Below are 19,927 nucleotides of genomic sequence, written 5' to 3' on the forward strand. Positions count from 1 at the left end.
TAATCGGCTTTAATTTTAAAACCGGCAAGGAACCGAGTGTTTGCACGCTAAGCTTTTATTGGATAGCCGCTCATCTGCTTCATTCACACAGTGAAAGTCTCCTGTTCGTAACCCTCCCTTTTTGCCACTTCCGACCGCTATTTTTTTCCTCTCCGTTAAAAACTAAAAATCTGTTGGATGATTATGTGCCTTCGAGTAGTTTTCGATTCCTAGCAGCCACATAGATATTGTCCATGACGTTCTCCAATACTTAATTGTTCCTTCAGGTCTCTTAAAAATGCACTCATCACCAGCGTCACCGAGTCCTTCCTTCTCGCTCGGGGTCGTTACGGAGTTAAAAATACAAAAATTGCCTTTCATATAATCCTGGTAATAACCCTTTAAAATAACACGATGAATGTTTTTTCCTAAACCAACATAGTGATTGCTTTTAATATATCATTCTGACAATCATTGACTAGGTTATTCTCTTGAACGTGCTTATTTCAAAATTTATCTTTGCGCGATGTGGCGTTGCCTATAGAGACGTACAGCAAGCTCGTGAACGAGAAACCATAGAAACCCGGTAGTGACAGCTCCCATCACAGAGTAGCAGGTGTACAAGCCAAGAAGCTATAAACTCAAAGCTATGTGCAAAGCAATTTTTAGGAAACGAGTTTTGACGCTACATTATTTACGGGGCTAAAACACACGTGACAGCACATATTTTTTAAATATGTGTCAAACTCGATCGCGTCATGTGACATGTCGTGACGTATCGTGATGATTTTTCCCTTTGCGGAGCCGGGGTGGGCGTGGCCCACGCGTGACGCATCCGGCCCGCGGACCGCCAGTTTGACACCCCTTATTAAGGAACGCGCTCGCGCAGTCTCCACCTCCGCTTGCTTCGGAGCAGCGGGACGCTTTCAGGAGGGTTTGCGATTGTTCGGCTTGTTCTAAAGGGGCGTGGCTTATTTGAATTCCGAGAAGGAGGAGCCACTCGGGGCTGTCCCGCGCAGAGCCGGCTAATGGACGTGTCCAGGGGAGGTCGGCAGGGAAGCCCGCCTGTCGGTGCTCGCGCTCTTCCTCTGTCTTCACTTCCTGGTGAGTCAAGCGGGAATGCACAACCATCCCTCCTTCGTCCTCCGACGCTGCGAGGCTTGGCGGTCTGGAAACAACAGCTGAGTTCCATTTGCAGCATTCCATCTGCCAGCACTCTACTAAGGGGCGAAGCGCCGGCCGGCTGTTGCAGAGATGCAAAGTGGTGTGTGATGGAATTGTGTCTCTGGGGAGTCTCTGTTTTCTCTCCCGAGCCCTTGGAGTTTGGTGCATCTTCCTTATGCGTCCTTCTAATTGCAACCGGATCTAGATTGCATTTTAAGCAAAAGGTGCATTAAAATAAGACGGTGGTAGCGAAGGCTCAGGGACTCTTCCCTGTTTCCTTCCCCAAATTTATATTTCCTCAAAGTAGCCATAAGGGTGTGCAAAACACCTGCTTACTATTGAGTCTTGATCTTGTATCTTTTTACACAGGATACCCACGGCTCCTGTTGATAGTAGACACACATATCTTGCATCTCTTATGAGGCTTTGTGTAAACTGCGTCTCGGCACTATATTTCCTGCTGTTTGTTGAAGAGCTCATTGCAATGCACATGACACTCTCTCTTCATCCTGCTTCTTTTCCTACAGCAAACAACTTTGTGAGGTAGATTTGTGTGGCCCCAAATTTGTGGCTGAGGAACGACTAGGGTTTCCCCACTCCTAGTCTCTTTAATTGATACACTGCATTGATTCTTTATACAGCAAAATCTGTTCTGTACAGATTAAAATGCCAAACTTTGACTGCCAGCTGTTCCTGGTGCTTAAGTATCGGTTTGTTTAAGACAATCATTTTAATTGCCATTACTGTATGTCTTTGAATAACACCATTGTGGAAAATGTGGCTTTTTCATTTGAAGTGCCGCTAATCTGTCAAATCTCACTGGACTTCAAAGTCATCTCTGACACTAAAGATGACTCTTAATACAAAGTTAAAAATTCATGGGTTTGGGGGTTGTTTGGCTTCTTTGATTTTTATAGGAATGGCCAGTAAAATTGTCATTTAGTCTTTAAATATTTTTTTTCAATGCAGAAAGTGGTCCACCTCTATATGAATGTCCAATATGTCACCTTATTTGTACCAATTATCCAGTTCTGCAAGAACATGTTGAACTGCACCTGGATGAATGCAGCATTTTAGAAGGTAAAATAAAGGATCCTAAAATAAGACATCAAGTAATTCAACGTGTTGATAAAACAATATATTGTAATTGGAAAAAATGCTTCAGTATTGTCAATTGGCTGTTTCTTCTAATATGGTAGAATGAGTCTCATAGACACTGAAATACTATGCACGTAAGATACTCATTTGTATTCAGAGTAGATAAGTAACCTACAGCTTAAATAATAAAATGTCATAGGAGTAGAAAAAAGTTGTTAAATAATAGATGCAAGCCTCTGCCTCAAGGCTTTTGAGCCATTGAGTCACTGTTTTTTTCAATCAAGGGCCATTGAAATAAGGCAATATACATTTTTAAAAGGCTTTAAATTATTTTGCATACAAGATGAAATCTAATAGGACAAGACACATGTGATTAGTAGATTTCTGGTATTGAAAGCTAAAAATAACACTCCTTGCCCTATATAACCATTGAGAATCACATCTCCCAAGTTGCCATCTGAAATATCCATTTAAGATTTTCCTGCTTTATCCAGCTGAGTGATACCATGTCAGTGCAATAAGAGTTCCATAAATATTTCCCTGCCATTCTCAAATAATAAATACTATTTTTCTTAAGCAATTATATTTTTTTAACCTTATGTAAACAAATTGTTCTGCCCAGGAAATGAGTGATGAGTCTTAGCTTCTGAAAAGGATAGTTGCATGCTGTGCTATACCTTCAGAAATTTTCTAGAATTATTCAGTTCAAAGCAACCTTACATTTCTTCTGGAAGAAGAGAAAGAGGAATATACATGATTCATTTTCCTTCCTCCTGGCATCCACTGTATGCTCCCCACACTGTTGCACTGAAGCTTTTTCAGATCTGGAAGAGAGTTTCAGAGATGTAGGGGAAAGATAAATTCCTGAATTCTTCCTCTACTAGCTGGAAGGTTGATCTCACTGAGGACGATAATTGAGCATTACTTAGGATATGAGTTAAGTTCCAGGCATGAGGATTATGGACCTTAGAAACAAACAGAGCAGTTATGACTGTGAAGAATTACATCTTGCAAGTTAATAACAGTGCTTCAAGTGTAAAGTAATATGATTTCCTGATCAAGTAAACCAGTTTATATATATGCAATAGGATGATTTCAGTTTATATTTTTTGTAATATTACACTGATGAGTAGTAATCAGAATTCAATATAAGCAGCTATATAAATGTTTTCAGTAAATAAATACATAAAATTATTTGAACTGTATTGATTGGTTCATCTTTTCATTATGTCTTTATGAATGTAATGTGCACAATTAAGACTTTAATCCTGTGCCTCAATGAGTATAGGTTATTTCATACACAGAATTATGCTGCGAATTTGAAACTGTAGATGTTGCTGAAATTATTTAATATGTATACTTTATTTTAGGAACATTAGATATTCAACATTTTGAAATATGGTAAAACTTAAATATTTTTTCACGCAATAGGAAGAAACTTGAATGATCTAGAATTGGCACAGCATCTTCAAAATGAAGAGGATAAGCAAAGAAAAACAGAAACAGGAAGACAAGAAAAGGCTGATTTCCAAAAGCTGCGGGTATATTAGTCTTTTAAGTGCATATTTGACAGCCCTTCTGAATAAATTAAGTAAGGAATTACATGTGCAGTAAGTATGAGTACCTATTTATTTTTCATAGATAAAGAGATTGATATTTGGAAGCAACTGATTAAGGTACAGGTCTGTTTCATAAAGAAGCTACCTTGCCAGTTCCTATTTAGGAACTGATTAGGTCAGTTCCTAGATGGGAGACCATTCAGAAATTTCATGAATCATGATGGAAGAAAAGCAGTATATAAATTACTACATTAACATACATTCTGGGATGCTATACATTCTCTTCACAACCTGTTTTCCTTCTGGGAGAAGGCTTTGTGGTATCTGAAGCAGAACATCCAGATTCAACCACAGTTTTGATCCATATAGCATCAACCTTGTGAACTCTCAAATTTCTTCTTTCCTCTATTCAAAATGAACAATGATTAATATTTATATGTTATATGTAGGGGTAGGTTTATATATGTATGTATATAGCATGTGCATAAGCGTGGTATGTATGTGTATGGGTAGATATATACCTTCTTTCGAGAGCAGGCAACAGAATTTCATTTTTTTTTTTATTGAAAGTTTTATAAATTTTACAAAAAGACAAAAACAATACAAAACAAAAAACAACATACAAAAAAAAATAAAAAACTAAACATTACATATAAAAAAACCCCCCATCCCCCACCCCTCACAAACACCCTCCCTTCCCCCCACTGAGCTTCCCAGAGCAGAATATAGGCTTAGTTAAAAATTAACAAATAAAGATAAAAATTAAATTAAAAAATTTATATTTATATATATAAAAAAAATATCTATATATAACATTCTCTATATATAAAAATAAAACTTATGAAAAAACTATGTGATATTTTTTTATACCCAGTCTAAATTGTATAAATTTTATCCATTTGTCCCAAACGGCAAGAAACTTCTCTTGCGTTTGTTGCTTTAAGAAAGCCGAAATCTTTGCCATTTCCGCCAAATAGGACACTTTAAGAAACCATTCCTGCAGTGTAGGCAAAGATTCCTTCTTCCAATATTGTCCAACTAACAGCCTCGCGGCTGTAATCAAATTTAACATCAATACAACCTCCTTTGTATCACAATCTGTAACAATGCCCAACAAAAATAATTGCGGAGTAAATTTTACCCTCCTTCTAAAAATTCTCTGGATATTCCACCATATTTTGATCCAAAATGCTTTTATCTCTCTGCATGACCACCAAATATGATAATAGGAAGCATCCGTATAACCACATCTCCAACATTTGGGTTGTATGTCAGGGTACATAAGAGACATTTTTTGTGGATCAAGGTGCCATCTATAAAACATTTTATAAAAATTCTCCCTAAGGTTCTGTGCTTGTGTAAATTTGACATTTCTCACCCAAATGGTTTCCCAGATGTCCAATGAGACTGGGACACCAAAATTCTGCGCCCATCTAATCATGCAGTCTTTAATTAATTCCGTTTCTGAGTCCATTTCAACTAATACCCCGTAGATTCTCTTGATGTGGGTTTGTCTTTGATCCTTGACTTGCTTAATAAGATTTCCATCTTCTCTAAGAAAACCCAATTTACAATCCACCTTCCATTTATCTACTAGTTGCCTATATTGGAACCAAGAATAAATAATATTTTCTTGCGCTAAATCTTCCCGTAATCTTAACTGCCAGTTTTGCCCATCCCATCTAAGTAGCTGACTATAAGACACCATATCCATTTTTACACCTCTTTTTATTCCTTCTATCGCATGCCAAGGTATGGCCCATAATGGAACTTTAAAATCACTTTTATAATATTTTCTCCAAGTCCTAAGTAAAGAGATTCTTAAAATATGAGATTTAAAGACCCAATCCATTTTTTATTAAATATTAAATAGGCATGCCACCCATAAAGTAAATCCCATCCCTCTAAATGAAGTATCTCAGGATTTGTCAAATTTACCCAATCACTAATTAGTGTTAAAACCACCGCATCGTAATATAATTTCAAATTTGGTACCTTAAGTCCACCCCTCTCACGGAAGTCTTGCATAATTTTAAACTTAACCCTTGGCTTTTTCCCTGCCCAAATAAATTTATTAAGACCCTTCTGCCACTCACTTAAATTAATCTCATTTTTCAAAATCGGTAACATTTGAAACAAAAAAAGAAACTTGGGTAGAATATTCATTTTTATCACTGCAATTCTTCCCATGAGGGATAATTGCAACTTCTCCCAATTCTTCAAGTCCTTCTGTACCCTGACCCACAACCTTTCATAATTGTTTTTAAATAATTTTACATTAGAAACAGACAACATCACCCCCAAATATTTTACCTTATTAACAATCTCAAAACCCGTCAAGTTAGCCAAAATCTGCTTCTCCTGACTAGACATATTTTTAGGTAAGATTTTAGTCTTATTTACATTAATCTTGAAACCCGAAACCAAACCATAATGATGAATCAACTGTAATAAGTTTACTACAGAGTAATCAGGTTGCGACAAAGTAACAACCAAGTCGTCCGCAAAAGCTCTCAACTTATATTCTTTTTTGTTAACTTCTATTCCTTTAATTTCCTGAGACTCTCGAATTTTGATCAATAATATTTCCAATGTTAAAACAAACAACAATGGCGATAAAGGGCACCCCTGTCTAGTACCTTTCTCTATTGTAAAAACCTCCGACAAACCTCCATTAACAATAAGTTGTGCCGTTTGTTTTTGATATATTACCGTAAGGGCTTGTAATATCTTTTCACCAAAATTCATTTCTTCCATTACTCTTAGCATAAAATGCCAATTCAATTGATCAAATGCTTTTTCAGCATCTAAAAATATGAGCCCTGCAGGAACTTGGTTGTTCTTGTCTAAATATTCTAATAGATTAATAATTTTCTAACATTATTTTTCATATACCTTCCAGTTATAAACCCTGATTGATCTTTATGCACAAGATGATGCACCACCCTCATAAGCCTATTTACCAAAATTTTTGCAAATATCTTATAATCCACATTTAAAAGAGATATAGGCCTATAATTTTTTGGTAAAGTAAGATCTTGATCCTCCTTTGGAATCAATGATATAAAAGCACTACGCCATGAAGGAGGAATCTCTAAACCCTGTAAGATACCATTAAAAAGATCACTTAATGGTTGGATCATCTCCTCCATTAAAGCTTTATAATAAACAGTTGTTAACCCATCCGTACCCGGTGCTTTCCCTAATTTCAATTGTTGAATTGCTGAGGCAATTTCCTCCTTAGTAATTAAGCCATTAATTTCATGTTTCTGATCCTCAGTCAGTTTGGGAAAACTTGCGTCAGCTAGATATTTATTTATATCTAGCAGTTGCACGTTAGTAGATTTGTATAACTTTTGATAATAATCCAAAAAAGATTTTTTGATCAATTCCTTCTGAAAAACTAATTTACCCTTGTAATTTATTTTCTCTATTATTCTCTGTCTCTGTTTCTTTCTTAATTGATAAGCCAACCATCTCCCAGGCTTATTAGCATTACAAAATGTATTTTGTTTCATAAACAATAAATTGGTTGCAACTTGATCTGCTATCAACATATTAAATTGTGACCTTAATAACTTTACAGATTCTTTAATACTTTCATCAGAAGGATTTAAAATCAAGGCCCTTTCTTTTGATTTAATTTCGTCTTCAAGTTCTCTACGTTTCTGAATCTGCTTCCGCTTATAACAATTATTCATTTTTATCAAAACACCACGCATAAATGCTTTACCTGCATCCCATACCATTGACATTGAAGTCCCCTTATACATATTCAAAACAAAATAGTCCTTTAAACACTCCTTTAACTTTTGAACATTCTTCTCTTGTCTAAACAAATTTTCATTAACTCTCCAGGATCTCCTTTCCTCTTTCTCTTGAGTCAGCTCCATCCAAATTGGGCTATGATCCGTCAGTGATCTAGGAAAAATCTTTACATTCTTTACTTTATTATACAAATCCGTAGTAATCAAAAAAAAGTCAATTCTTGAAAAAGATTGGTGTCTATCAGAAAAAAAAGTGAAATCCCTCTCCTCTTGATTACATTCCCGCCAATAATCCCTTAATTCCCAGTCTTCCTTCATATCAAAAAAAGCTTTAGGTAGCCTTGCTTGTTTAAGAAAAGGAGAGGAACCTTTCTTGTCCCTTTGTATATCTAAGACACCATTCCAATCACCCATTAATACCACTGATCTATAGTCAAGCAATATTATTTTTTGATGTAACTGCTTATAAAATTGTTCCTGTTGTTGATTTGGAGCATAAAGTCCCACTATGAGTACTTTCTTACCATATATACCAAGTTCAATCATCACATATCTCCCCTGGGGATCTGATTCTACCAGACAAGCTGGTAGGTTTTGTTTAACATATATAACAACTCCCCCTTTCTTCCCAGGAGCAGAAGATATAAAATGAGATCCCAAACGAGCATTAAGTAAATATTTCTGATCTTTAAGTAAGATATGAGTTTCCTGTAAGCAAATAACGTCATTGGTATGTTGCTTCAAATAATAAAAGATTTTTTTCCGTTTCTGAGGAGAATTCAATCCATTAACATTCCAGGTCAAAAACTTTGCCATCTCCCTTGGCACGCAGCCTGGAGAAGACACCATCAAGATCTGAAAGAGCTGCATGTGTTGCATAACTCTTGGGTCTTGCTCCTCCCACCGGCGGTGATGCATTTCCAGAAGAATTCTCTTTGGGCTCTTTTTTACGTTGCTCCTTCTCTTTACGCTTATAAGCTGCACGAGTCATCCTCTGGTCTTTAACCTCCATCTGGCGTTGCCTTTCAGCTTGTATCATTCCAGCGGAAACCAAACCTAATGCCTCAGATTGCTGGTCGACTTCCTTGCCACTCGGAGATTTCTGACCAGATGGAGTTGAGCCTGCACCCAGGACCAAAGTATAAAACTCTCTAGCTTTGTCAACTGTATTCAGTCTGTAGCGTGTCCCCGCATGGCTCAAGACAATACCCATCGGAATTTCCCATCTAAATGGCATCAATCTAGCTTTAAGCTCATTGGTTAAAAAAGCAAAGTCCTTCCTGCTTCTTAAAATTTTGGATGGGATTTCCTTTAGAATGATAACATCTTGGGCAGCAATCTGAAATCTTTTGTTGTAAAAAGCTTGTATAATCTCATTCCGCAGGGACTTCTTTGTAAAATAAATCACCACATCTCTAGGCAAATTCTTCTGCTTGGCAATCCAGGAGTTAAGTCTATAAATTTTTTCCACTTCTCTATGTAATTCTCCTTTATCCATATCCAAGGCCACCGCCAGATCAGTAAGGACCACCTCCACCAAATCTTGATTCATTTCTTCCTTGAGGCCTCTAATCCTCAAGGCATACTCCATCTGTCTGTACTGAAACATCAAGATATCTTCTTGTGAGGACTCCACCTTCCTTTCCACGTCTTGAATTTTATCATCAAAAGAATCAACTTTGTTTTCCACTTCCTCAAGCCTTGCATCGAGCTTAACCACCACATTAGCCAAACCTGAAACTGCTGCAAGTATGTCTTGTCGCAAATCATTATTATTTTCTTCCAATTTAGTCTTTATCCCCGTTATCTCTTCTTTAAGATCAGATTTAATTTCTGATTTAATCTGTGAGGCAAATTGCTTCATTTCCTCTCTCATTTGGACTACAATCTCTCCCATTATGCCTCTAACCTCTTGTGCTGAAAGTCCAGGCAAAGGGGGGGAGGGTGGTGGCTGAGCCGGTGGTACATGTTTAGATTGTTGTTGTAATTGTGCAGTAGAAGTTATAGGAGAAAAAACAATCTTGGGTATTGAAGAAGGCTGCTGTCTCTTTGAAGCCATTTTAAAAGGCACAGTTCTCACTTCCCTTTCCCCTCCACACAAGAAGGGAGGAGGAAAGAAAAAGAAAAAGAATTTAAAAAGAGACAAACTATAGTCCTTGAAAATCCAGAGAAAATCCAAAGAATAAAAGATAAAAGAGCAAACAATTCAAAAAAAAAAAAAAAAAAGGATTCTATACCAAAAGCAAAATCCAGTCCTTAAAAAGGGAAAGTAAAACAAAAGGGAAAGGAAAAAAAACTCCGACACTTTCAAAACGCCATCTTAAATCCTTTCACTAATATAACAAAGAAAAGGAGGAAAAATAGTCAAAATCAAATAATAAAAAAAATAAACACCTAAATTATGTAACAAAAATCCTTTAAACTGCTCTGTCCTTTTAAAAATTACTCACCAAAATACTATAAACACGGAGATAGAAGCGGCGGTTTCTTTTGCTTCCTAGGAAGCAAAAACAGCTGGGAGGCGGAGATCAGCAGGAGCTCCGAGGGAACACTCCTTTCACCCCCTCTAGAAATAAATCCAGAGGGGGTTCAGGGGTTCTACCTCTATTCCTGCGTTCTCTGTCCCTTCCCTTTGCCCAGGAAGGGAATTCCGAGCCGCGGGCCAGCTGATGCACGCTGTGCTCCGCGGCTCTGACACTTCCCCAGCTGGACGGCTAGAAGATAGCCGCCATCGCCGTCGCCTCGTACCGGAAGCTCAACAGAATTTCATTTTTAATGTGGGCCAGTGTGCTCATAGTAAAAAATGACAATAAAGGTTATTTTAAGTTACTAGATTACATGGGTGGCTGAATTTTTTTTCACCATTGTTTGTACAACACTTCTTCAATCAGTATAGAGCTGGAAGGGACCTTGGAGGTCTTCTAGTCCAACCCCTGTTCAAGCAGGAGACCCTATACCATTTCTGTCTAGTCTTTTCTTAAAAACTTCTAGTGATGAAGCACCTACAACTTCTGAAGACAAGCTGTTCCACTGGTTAATTGTCCTCACTGACAGGAAGTTTCTCCTTGATTAGTTTCCATCCATTGTTTCTTGTCTTGCCTTCTGGTGCTTTAAAAAATAGGTTGACCCCTTCTTCTTTGTGCCAGCCCTTCAAGGACTGGAATACTGCTATCGTGTCACCGCTAGTCCTTCTTTTGTCTAGACTGGCCATACCCAATTCCTACAACTGTTCTTCATATGTTTTTGTCTCCAGGCCCTTTTAATCATCTTAGTTGTTCTTCTTTGCACTTTTTCCAAAATCTCAATTTTTATTTTTTTTTGTAAAGTGGTGACCAAAACTGGATGCAGTATTCAGTTGATCTCTTGATTTATTAATAAAGAGGTTTTTTCAGCCAAAGCGTTCTATAGAATGCTGACGCATTTTCCAAACATAGCTTTCTACAAATAATATACTGAAGCCTTATACAGTTAATTAACTATTCTGTAATTCAGCTATAAGTGTTCCTAGCTATCTGTAGCTTAATACCTCAAGTTGTTTCTAGAGAGAAACGTTTCCAGTCTAATATCTGATTCTCCCTGGATTTCATTCAGCATTGTCAGTTCTAAGGCAGTAGGGAAGCTATGATCCAAGACATCAGCAATACTCGCCCTTAAAAGAATATTTTCTCCACCATAGAAACAATATGGTTTAGATGGTTCTGGAGGGTACAAGCAACAGTTACTAAAAGCCATGGCAAAAGAAGTGGATTTTGGAAGAATGCAACCATCTGAATATCACAGGAGAAAAGCTGATATGCTGGAATCTCTGGCTTTAGGCACTGATGATGGAAAATCAAAGACTTCAGGTTAGTAAGTTCTTGTTTCAAAACCTGATTCAGATGTCTAAAAAAGATTGTTATTTAAATAGCAATTCATCATTTAATATTGTAATACTCTGTAGATGCATTTAAGAAATCATTGGTTTTTTTCCTTATGCTCTCAAATTAATATAGTAAGAATATAAAATATTCTAAAATTGGGGATTCTTACAAACCATATTAAGGATAGTGTTATCAAAAATATTAATTCCTTGGAGATATAATTATTGCCTTCAGATAAAATAAAATCTATGGCTTAGTTTTTCATTTGATAGTCATCGTAATTTATACTCTTCCTCTGAAGAAAGAACTCATTTCTCTTTTTAGTTGTAGGAACAGTGTCACTATTGTCGGGTTGTATGGTAGGCTCATTGTTGGTCTGAAAAGTTATCTTTTATGAATGTGTCTCCGTTTCTGTCTAATTTATTTTGCTCCATAACTAAATTGCTGCTTTAATAATGTAATTGTTTCAAATATGCAGCATTCAGTTTAAAGATCTCCAATGATGGGTTGAGTCAAAAAAAGTTTTTTCCTCCTTGCCTAGCCTCCGTAATTAGCTACTTCATATGTTGCCACTATCTTATTATCTATAGTCCATACCAGTCTGCACCTGAAGTACTATTCTAAAAGACTTGTGCTGTTTGTTTAGCATTATAAACTTTCTTACAATTGTTTGTAGTAGGAGCTGGATTACAGCATTGACAGATACATCTTTGGAAAACCTAAGAGGCCAGATTAAGGACAGATAATCTGAAGAATCTGTGTAGGTGCTAAAAGTCAACGTTGGCTTGATGGCACATAATCAGTCATATCTTGTAAAAAACTGCATAATGGAACAAATTGTAAATTAAGCTAATGTAATATTTCTCCATTTCCATCCTTTTCAAACTAGGAATCACTGAAGCATTGTGCCAGTACTATCAGAATGAATGCAAAGATATAAAGCATGTATGGCTTTCTACGGGAGTGGATCACTTTCACTGTTCTCTTGGAGACAAAGGCTGGGGTTGTGGTTATCGGAATTTTCAAATTCAGTTTTCTTCTCTTTTGAGAAATAACTCCTATAAAGACTGCTTGACAGGTTTGTACTTTGTTACACAGTTTTCCCTGTAATTAAAGCAATCTACTTCAGCCTAGATTTGCGTAGGATCCTCTGTGGTTTAGTATTCTTTTGATTCTGAGATAGGGAGCATTTACTTTGGGGAAATTTCTCAATGTTCATAAACGATTTCCAGATAGAAATCACTTCTCATCTCCCACATCAAACCTATCTGCATGTAGACATCCCCACCTTAGCACATGTTGTGACACATGTTGAATGTAATTGAGTAATAGCAAGAACCAATACTTAAAAAGAAAGGGAGTCTTCTAAGCTGGAACTTATTTTATTCAGTTATATCCAGAGCCTGCAGACACTCAACTCTTCTAGAACAGTATCAATTTTTAGATTTTCCACATTCCTTTAACAGTACTAAGCTTTTATAATATTTAATATTATACTAGCATAAATGGCCATTTTGATCTAGTAGTTAAGGCATCAGGCTAGAAACTAGGAGACTGAGTTCTCCTGCCTTAAGCATGAAAGCTGGCTGGGTGACCTTGGGCTGGTCACTCTCTCTCAGCCCAACACTCTTCACAGAATGGTGGTTGTGGGGAAAATGGGAGGAGGATGGAATATTATGTATGTTTAAATTATCTGAGTTATTTAAAAAAAAATAAAGGCAGGATTAAAAAATCTAGCGGTTTGTAACTACTACCGCGGAACATAAAGTATTAAAATAATTAGACATTAATTCAGAATGGCAGTCATAAAACCTGCTGGAACAAAATGTATTTCAATTGAAGACCTTTTTAAATGCAAGCAAGGAGGTCAGTTCCCTCAGTTCATGAGAGAGTACATTCCAAAGATCAGTGTGAACGAAAGATAAAAAAAAAAGAAAAGATTGGTAAGCACCATCATTTTTGCAGCCCCTTTCCCATCTTCCCATTCCTGGGTTAAGATTAAGGCAAACAGCGGCTGCAACTGTCATCAACCTACATGTTCTTAGGGTTAGCACTTCATTTACCAAAGATGCTTTTTCAGGAGGCAGCTGGAGGTCCTTGTTTTTCTTTGAAGGCATTTTGCTTCTCATCCAATAATCTTCTTCAGCTCTTATTAGATGAGAAGTGAAATGTCTTCAAAGAGAAACAAGAAAGTCCAGGTGCCTCCTGAAAAAGCATCCTTGGGATAACTATGACTTGGATGACTGAGAATCCCCATAGACTTCGCTTGCTAATTTTGAAAAGGGAAGACATTATCCCTATATATCTTTTCCAGTCTTCCTCCAAGAGAAATTTCCTCTCTTTGATGTTATACCTGCTGACAGATATATCTATCCGTCAAAAGGAATTATTTTCCAAACTAAGGGCATTCTACAATCTCTGAGAAGAAAAATATGGTAAATTCAAATTTTCCTTTTGAAAGATTTTAAACGTTGTTCTCTTTCTTGTTTAGATATTTCATCTGTCCCTTGTATTCCAAAAATACAAACACAGATTGAAGATGCCTGGAAAGAAGGTTTTGATCCCCAAGGAGCTTCTCATTTCAACAGCAGATTACAAGGAACTAAAGCGTGGATAGGCGCATGTGAAATTTATTCTCTCTTAACTTTTCTCAGGCTAAAGTAAGTGTTGACTATCTAGGGAAATCTTAGTTCTGAGCCAAATATTTCTATAGCATCCAGTACTAAAGATAAATAAATTTTTTGACATTTTCATTTATGGTGAACTGTATGTTTTCAGTTCATTAATAATTTAAGAATTAAAAAAAAATTAAAAAAATGTTGAAAACAACAATATTAAAAAAAAATAGTATCAGGATAAAACAGTTTATTACATCTACACCCTAGCAGTTTCATACAAGGGGTGTGTGTGATGTGGTATAAATTCTTAAAATAAGAGAAATCCTTTTGTAAATATAAACTACCAAATGTGGAAATAATCTTAGAAGCCAAGATTAAGGCATTTCCAAACTGCTGACACCCAGTCTTCACAGATAATCAAATTGCGTTTAATAATTTTCTGACCTCTGTTCAGGAAAATACAGACAACAAGGATTAAAAATGATTGCCCCTTATGAACTGGCATGGATCCTTCATTCCCTCTCCATAAAATAAACAAATAAACATAGTATAAAATAAATAAAGGAGAGCCAATATGGTGTAGTGATTAAGGTTTGGTCCAGAATCTAGGAGACGCTGAGTTCTAGTGCCGCCTTACACATGAAAGCTGGCTGAGGTGACTTTAGGCAGCTCACTCTCAGCCCAAGCCAACTCACTGGGTTATTGTTGTGGAGAAAATAGGAGGAGGAAGGAGTATTAAGCATGTTCACTGCCTTGAGTTTCTTATAAAGTAAAAAAGACAGAATAAAAATTTTATTAATTAATTATACCTTCTCTATTACCATGTTTTATGCATTCGTTTAGTTTTATGCAAGGGTGTGGTGAACAATCAGACCCACCCATGCAGAAATCTAGCTAACTACTTTATTATGTTCTGCCTATAATACAGGAATCTTTCCAGCATGGCAGCCTATTCTTGAAATGAATTAGATAAGATTCCAAATAACTGGGTGGGGGGTGTTGATCCTAGCCCTTTTGTCATTGCGCATTTACCCCAGGCTAGCTCTGCACTTGATCCCTCAACCTTGCAAGGCTGGGTGCTTTCCAATATCTCTCCCATCCCGTTTCCCCCCCCCCCCTTCCAATCATTTCCTACGAAGTCACTAGGAGCAGGAGACAGGATAAACCAGAACTCTTTCCAAGTAGAAAAATGAATTGTCCACAGTCTCTACAGAGAAAAAAAAATTAAAACTGGTATTGTATGGTTTCATGTATGGTTTAGTTTATATATTATATATATATTTATATATATATAATATATATAAATATATATTATATATATATATATATATATATATATATATATATATATATATATATATATATATATATATTTATATTTATATTTATATATATATATTATATTTTATATAATTATATTTATATATTATATTTATATATTTATATATTCATATATTAGTTTCATGGCAACTAAGCCAGAAATAAATGAGCTCAGCCATTGAATATTGAATATAGTTGACTTTGTAGGATCACAAGGGTATGATTTTTTAATCTAAAGGCAGAATCATTGTGTGCATAGAATTTTAAAAGATGTCAGATGGCATTTATTATCTGGCTAATTATGGAGACATTTTAATTTAATTTATAGGTGTCAAATTATTGACTTTCATCAGCCTACTGGCTCCTCTGGCACACACCCTCGTTTGTTTGAATGGGTATTAAACTATTATTCTTCAGGTAAAGATAGTAGTGGAAAGGTTACGAGTACTTCCAAGCCACCAATTTATCTGCAGCACCAAGGTCAGTAGAACTCTGTCCTGGATTGATTTTTTTGTAAAATATTTCTGAAAATAAAGTTCCATTCTAGCAATTTATTCTCCATGACAATTCTCTAACATGTTATGTGAATCATACTTCATCATGTCAGAAGAGCAAAATCTGGAATTTTCAAATTTCATTGTTTTAAAAGTTAACATCTCAAATATTCTTGTAGTATTTCATCTAACAACATTGCCTAACTCATGAGCAATATTTCACATTTAATCATGTCTGCCGTAAATGGAATTTAATTGTTTTTTATCTTGCTTCTCTTTCATCTTTTTCCTGTAGAACAGCATTCAAAGGCTAAGAGCAGTCTTGTCTGCAAATTATTGTGCAATCGTAAAACACATTCTTTTAAAAAAAAACTTAAGCTTTGTTTTCAGAATACTTTGTCCTTGTGCCTATTGTGTTTCATGTGCTGTATCACTATCAGCATAATAAAACAGTCTGTTTCTCAGTGCACTTCAAGGTGCTCATGATTTTTTACAAAGCTCTAAATAGCATTTGATCATAGAGTTGAAAGACTCTTCAACTTAAAGTCTGTTTAGTTTTTTTTTTTGAGGGATTGACAAAGACATCTTCAGCAATACTGCCTTCCGGTCCTGGTTTCACATTTTCTGAACACTTGTTGTGTAATTGTGTTGTAATTTATTACATGTCTTATATCAGCTATGGCGAACCTATGGCATGCGTGCCAGAAGCGGCACTCAGAGCCCTCTCTGTGGGCATGCGCGCCATGCCCCAGAGATGGCAACTGTCCCTCTTCAACCAGCCGCCTGCTAGCTCGCCGAGGTCCCACATGGCCGGATGCATCCCAGCACCTATGCGCTCGCTGGCCTCTGTGTGCAGGGGCCGATGGTTTCAGGCAGCAGCCGTCCCGGCCCTATGATAATCGCACCCTTATCTTGCCTCGCCTCACCCCGCAGGACGAGCCTCCTGCCCACCGCTCCACCTGCCAGGGACCCCTGGATCTCACTGAATCCTGCCCGGCCCCCACAGGCATCCCCACGAGCAACATCGAGATGATCACGCCCACCTTGGCCACACCCACCCAATCTGCCATGACCACCATAGCCATGCCCACCCAGTGGGCATGCCCACCTTGCACCAGGCGATAAATAAGTGGGTTTTGGGTTACAGTTTGGGCACTCGGTCTCTAAAAGGTTCTCCATCACTGTCTTATATGATGTTATTAGCAGCTTTAAACATGATTTGGTGGAAATCATTTCCTGAGAATATTCAAATGATTTTGTTCCAAAAACAAGATGTTTAGATAAGAAACAATTCTGTATAGCTTATTTCAAGTAAGAGGTTTGTAATTCTTGTCTATGTGTTTACTGTGCATTAATGTGTTTGGGTTTTGGCACTGAAAACTAGGTCATAGTCGTACCATTGTTGGAATCGAGGAAAGAAAAAACAAAAGTTTATGTCTACTAATATTTGATCCCGGCTGCCCTTCAGAAGAAATGCAAAAACTGTTAAAAGGCATCGATGGGAACAATCTAAAATTATTTCGAAGACTTCCAGGAGGCTTAAAGCATAAGCAATATCAAATAGTAGCTGTGGATGGTATGCTAACAGAAGAGGAAAAAGTTGTAAGTATTGCAGAACACAACCACTGGGTTAATTTTATTGAGTTAGAATAAATAGAATTGTTTCTTTTAATTACTGTACTGTACTGTACTAACTTATCTATTTTGTGTGTCTCCCACTTAACAAGGCTCGTAGGCAAGCTTCTCAGTTCTTCACAGCACAGAAAATTCCTTGAAATTAGAATTCCTGAAGAATGAAGGAAATTGAAGGCTACAAAAGAGATTTGTTGAGTGATGGGTTGTTGACAGTTTGTTGAGTGATGTACATAGCAGTTTTTAAACATTTCAAAATAAATATTGAAATATTTAATTGTTATGTATGATTTCTGCATGATGTTGAGTTACAAATGTTATATCCTATGTTACTATGTCATTACAGATTTTTTTTTAAATTTGTTTGGACTGGACATATGTGTGTGTTCAGTCTACATCACAGGTCGGCAACCTGCGACTCCGGAGCCGCATGAGGCTCTTTGAGCCTTCCCCTGTGGCTCCCAGCCTCCTCTGCCATTTGCAAAGAAAGACAGAGACGGAGAGAGGCAATTGTGCTTCCCTGCTTCTCTCTCTCTGTGTCTGTCTGTCTGTCTGTCTGTCTCTCTCTCTCTCTCTCTCTCTCTGTGTGTGTGTGTGTGTGTGTGTTTGTGTGTGTGTAAAAGAGAGTGCACTCACAGTGTTCTCCGAGGAGCTGAAAAACTTATTGGGTGGAGCTCCTCCCTTTGCTGCGTCTCAGCAGGAAGCAGGAAGGGCAAGAGAGAGCTAGCTAGCCCACCTATGCTGACTCAGGAATTCTGGAAGTTGAAGTCCACGAGTCATAAAAGAGCCGAGGTTGCCTACCCCTGAGCTTGTTGGAGAACAGCTTGAAGCCAGCTTGCCAGGTGAGCAGCAGATAGGAGAGAGGGGGGAGAGAAAGAGAGAGAGAGAGAGAGAGGGAGGGAGAGAGAGAGAGAGAGGAAAGAGAGAGAGAGAAAGAAAGAGAGTGGGGGAAGAGGACTGGCAGACCAAGGGCAGATAGAGAGAGAGGAGGGAGAGAGAGAGAGAGAGACCCTTTTAACATCTAAAATGAAGATAACACTGCATATATCCTTTTTTACCTGCATATATCCTTTTTTTTTTACACACACACACCTATAATAAAGGTAAAAAAAAGGATATATGCAGTGTTATCTTCATTTTAGATATCAAAAGGGTTTTGCAGCTCCCGGTGTTTTGTTTTCGGTGGGAAACAGGTCCAAGTGGCTCTTTGAGTGTTTTGGGTTGCCTACCCCTGATCTACATGAACATTAAACAGATCTCTATTCTCAATATTCTAGGGGGAGGAAATCTTTTTCTGCAACAGTACTGTGAGCCCAAATCAAGACTATTCATAACTCAGATTTCCAAATCAGCCTCACTTCTTAATTTTTAATAGCAGGAGAAACAAAAATCCTTTAAACTATTATTGCTGAGAGGAAGATGTGTTTGAAAGTTAACCTAGTAGCAACAGAAATTAAATCCTACTTTTTACTGATTATCATGATTATAATGTTCTGTTTTCCTAGATCACGATTCATGTATATCTTGTTTAATTAAATATATTGAGGTTATTTTCCCCAATATTATTTTTAATGGATGTGGTAATCATTCAGGATCCCAAACCTAGAAATCTTAAGGTGAGGAAATCAAAACCTTTTAAAGGAGATTCTGCTGTTTAGCTGCTGTTAATGATCTGGGATTCAGTACTTTGTATGTCTCTCTTCTTTTAGAAAACACATAATTGTGCTTTGTTAGCCCTTCCAGGTAGTCCAGACAAGAAGCGCAAATATGAGGGTTAACTCTGTTCTGTAGTAAGGTTACATTAATGGAACCTTCCAAAACTGAAATTACTTCTCCTTTCTTCTTTTGCTGTCTGGAAAACTCTGGAGGATCCCTTTTGAAACTCTTCCCATGCCCTCTCTCCTTCTGTGGGCTGAGACATCTTTTACACATTAGTTTACACGCCATCTGCAGTTCTTCCTGACATCCATTGGCATTCCCTCATACCATTACAGCTCTGAGAAGTGAAGGCTCGCAATCATGGTGGCTGCCAGCTTCCAGCAGTTTAGTAGTTCGATTCTCACCAGCTCGAGGTTGACTCAGCCTTCCATCCTTCCGAGGCCAGTAAAATGAGAACCCAGATTGTTGGGGGCAATATGCTGACTCTAAACAGCTTAGAGAGGACTGTAAAGAATTGTGAAGCAGCATATAAGTCTAGATGTGATTGCTATTATGTGGGCAGCACTGATGAAAGCTAAGATTCTAGAAGTGTATAGAAGGATGGAAAATTGCTTGTGCATATAAATGTATCTGACTTCCTACAGTCGGGTGATGAAGGACAGGTGTAGAACAGGAAGATTGATTAGATTATGTAAAGAAGACAGAAGAAAAATTATTTTGATTGTATGGATACTCTGCAATAGAGAAGCTAGTCTTTTAAAATATTTCAGTTCAAAT

The 19,927-nt window shown here is 37.2% G+C and overlaps 1 protein-coding gene across 2 annotated transcripts; it reads left to right on the plus strand.

The window, feature by feature from the left end:
- The first annotated feature begins 912 nt into the window (after positions 1 to 912).
- Positions 913 to 17,768, plus strand: ZUP1 (zinc finger containing ubiquitin peptidase 1). Of its 2 annotated transcripts, none has more exons than XM_039355536.1 (9): positions 913 to 1,083; positions 2,113 to 2,223; positions 3,673 to 3,782; positions 11,244 to 11,412; positions 12,317 to 12,505; positions 13,919 to 14,087; positions 15,694 to 15,845; positions 17,244 to 17,461; positions 17,587 to 17,768. In XM_039355536.1, exons 1-9 carry the CDS (start codon positions 1,008 to 1,010, stop codon positions 17,632 to 17,634), a joined length of 1,242 nt encoding a protein of 413 aa, XP_039211470.1. In that variant the 5' UTR covers positions 913 to 1,007; the 3' UTR covers positions 17,635 to 17,768. The 2 variants fall into 2 exon arrangements, with proteins under 2 accessions (XP_039211470.1, XP_039211471.1); XM_039355537.1 differs by lacking the exon at positions 913 to 1,083 and adding an exon at positions 1,090 to 1,243.
- Positions 17,769 to 19,927: the final 2,159 nt, after the last annotated feature.

Source organism: Crotalus tigris, unplaced genomic scaffold, assembly GCF_016545835.1.
Source record: "Crotalus tigris isolate CLP2741 ecotype Arizona unplaced genomic scaffold, ASM1654583v1 scf7180000018691.1937549, whole genome shotgun sequence".
NCBI lineage: Eukaryota > Metazoa > Chordata > Lepidosauria > Squamata > Viperidae > Crotalus > Crotalus tigris.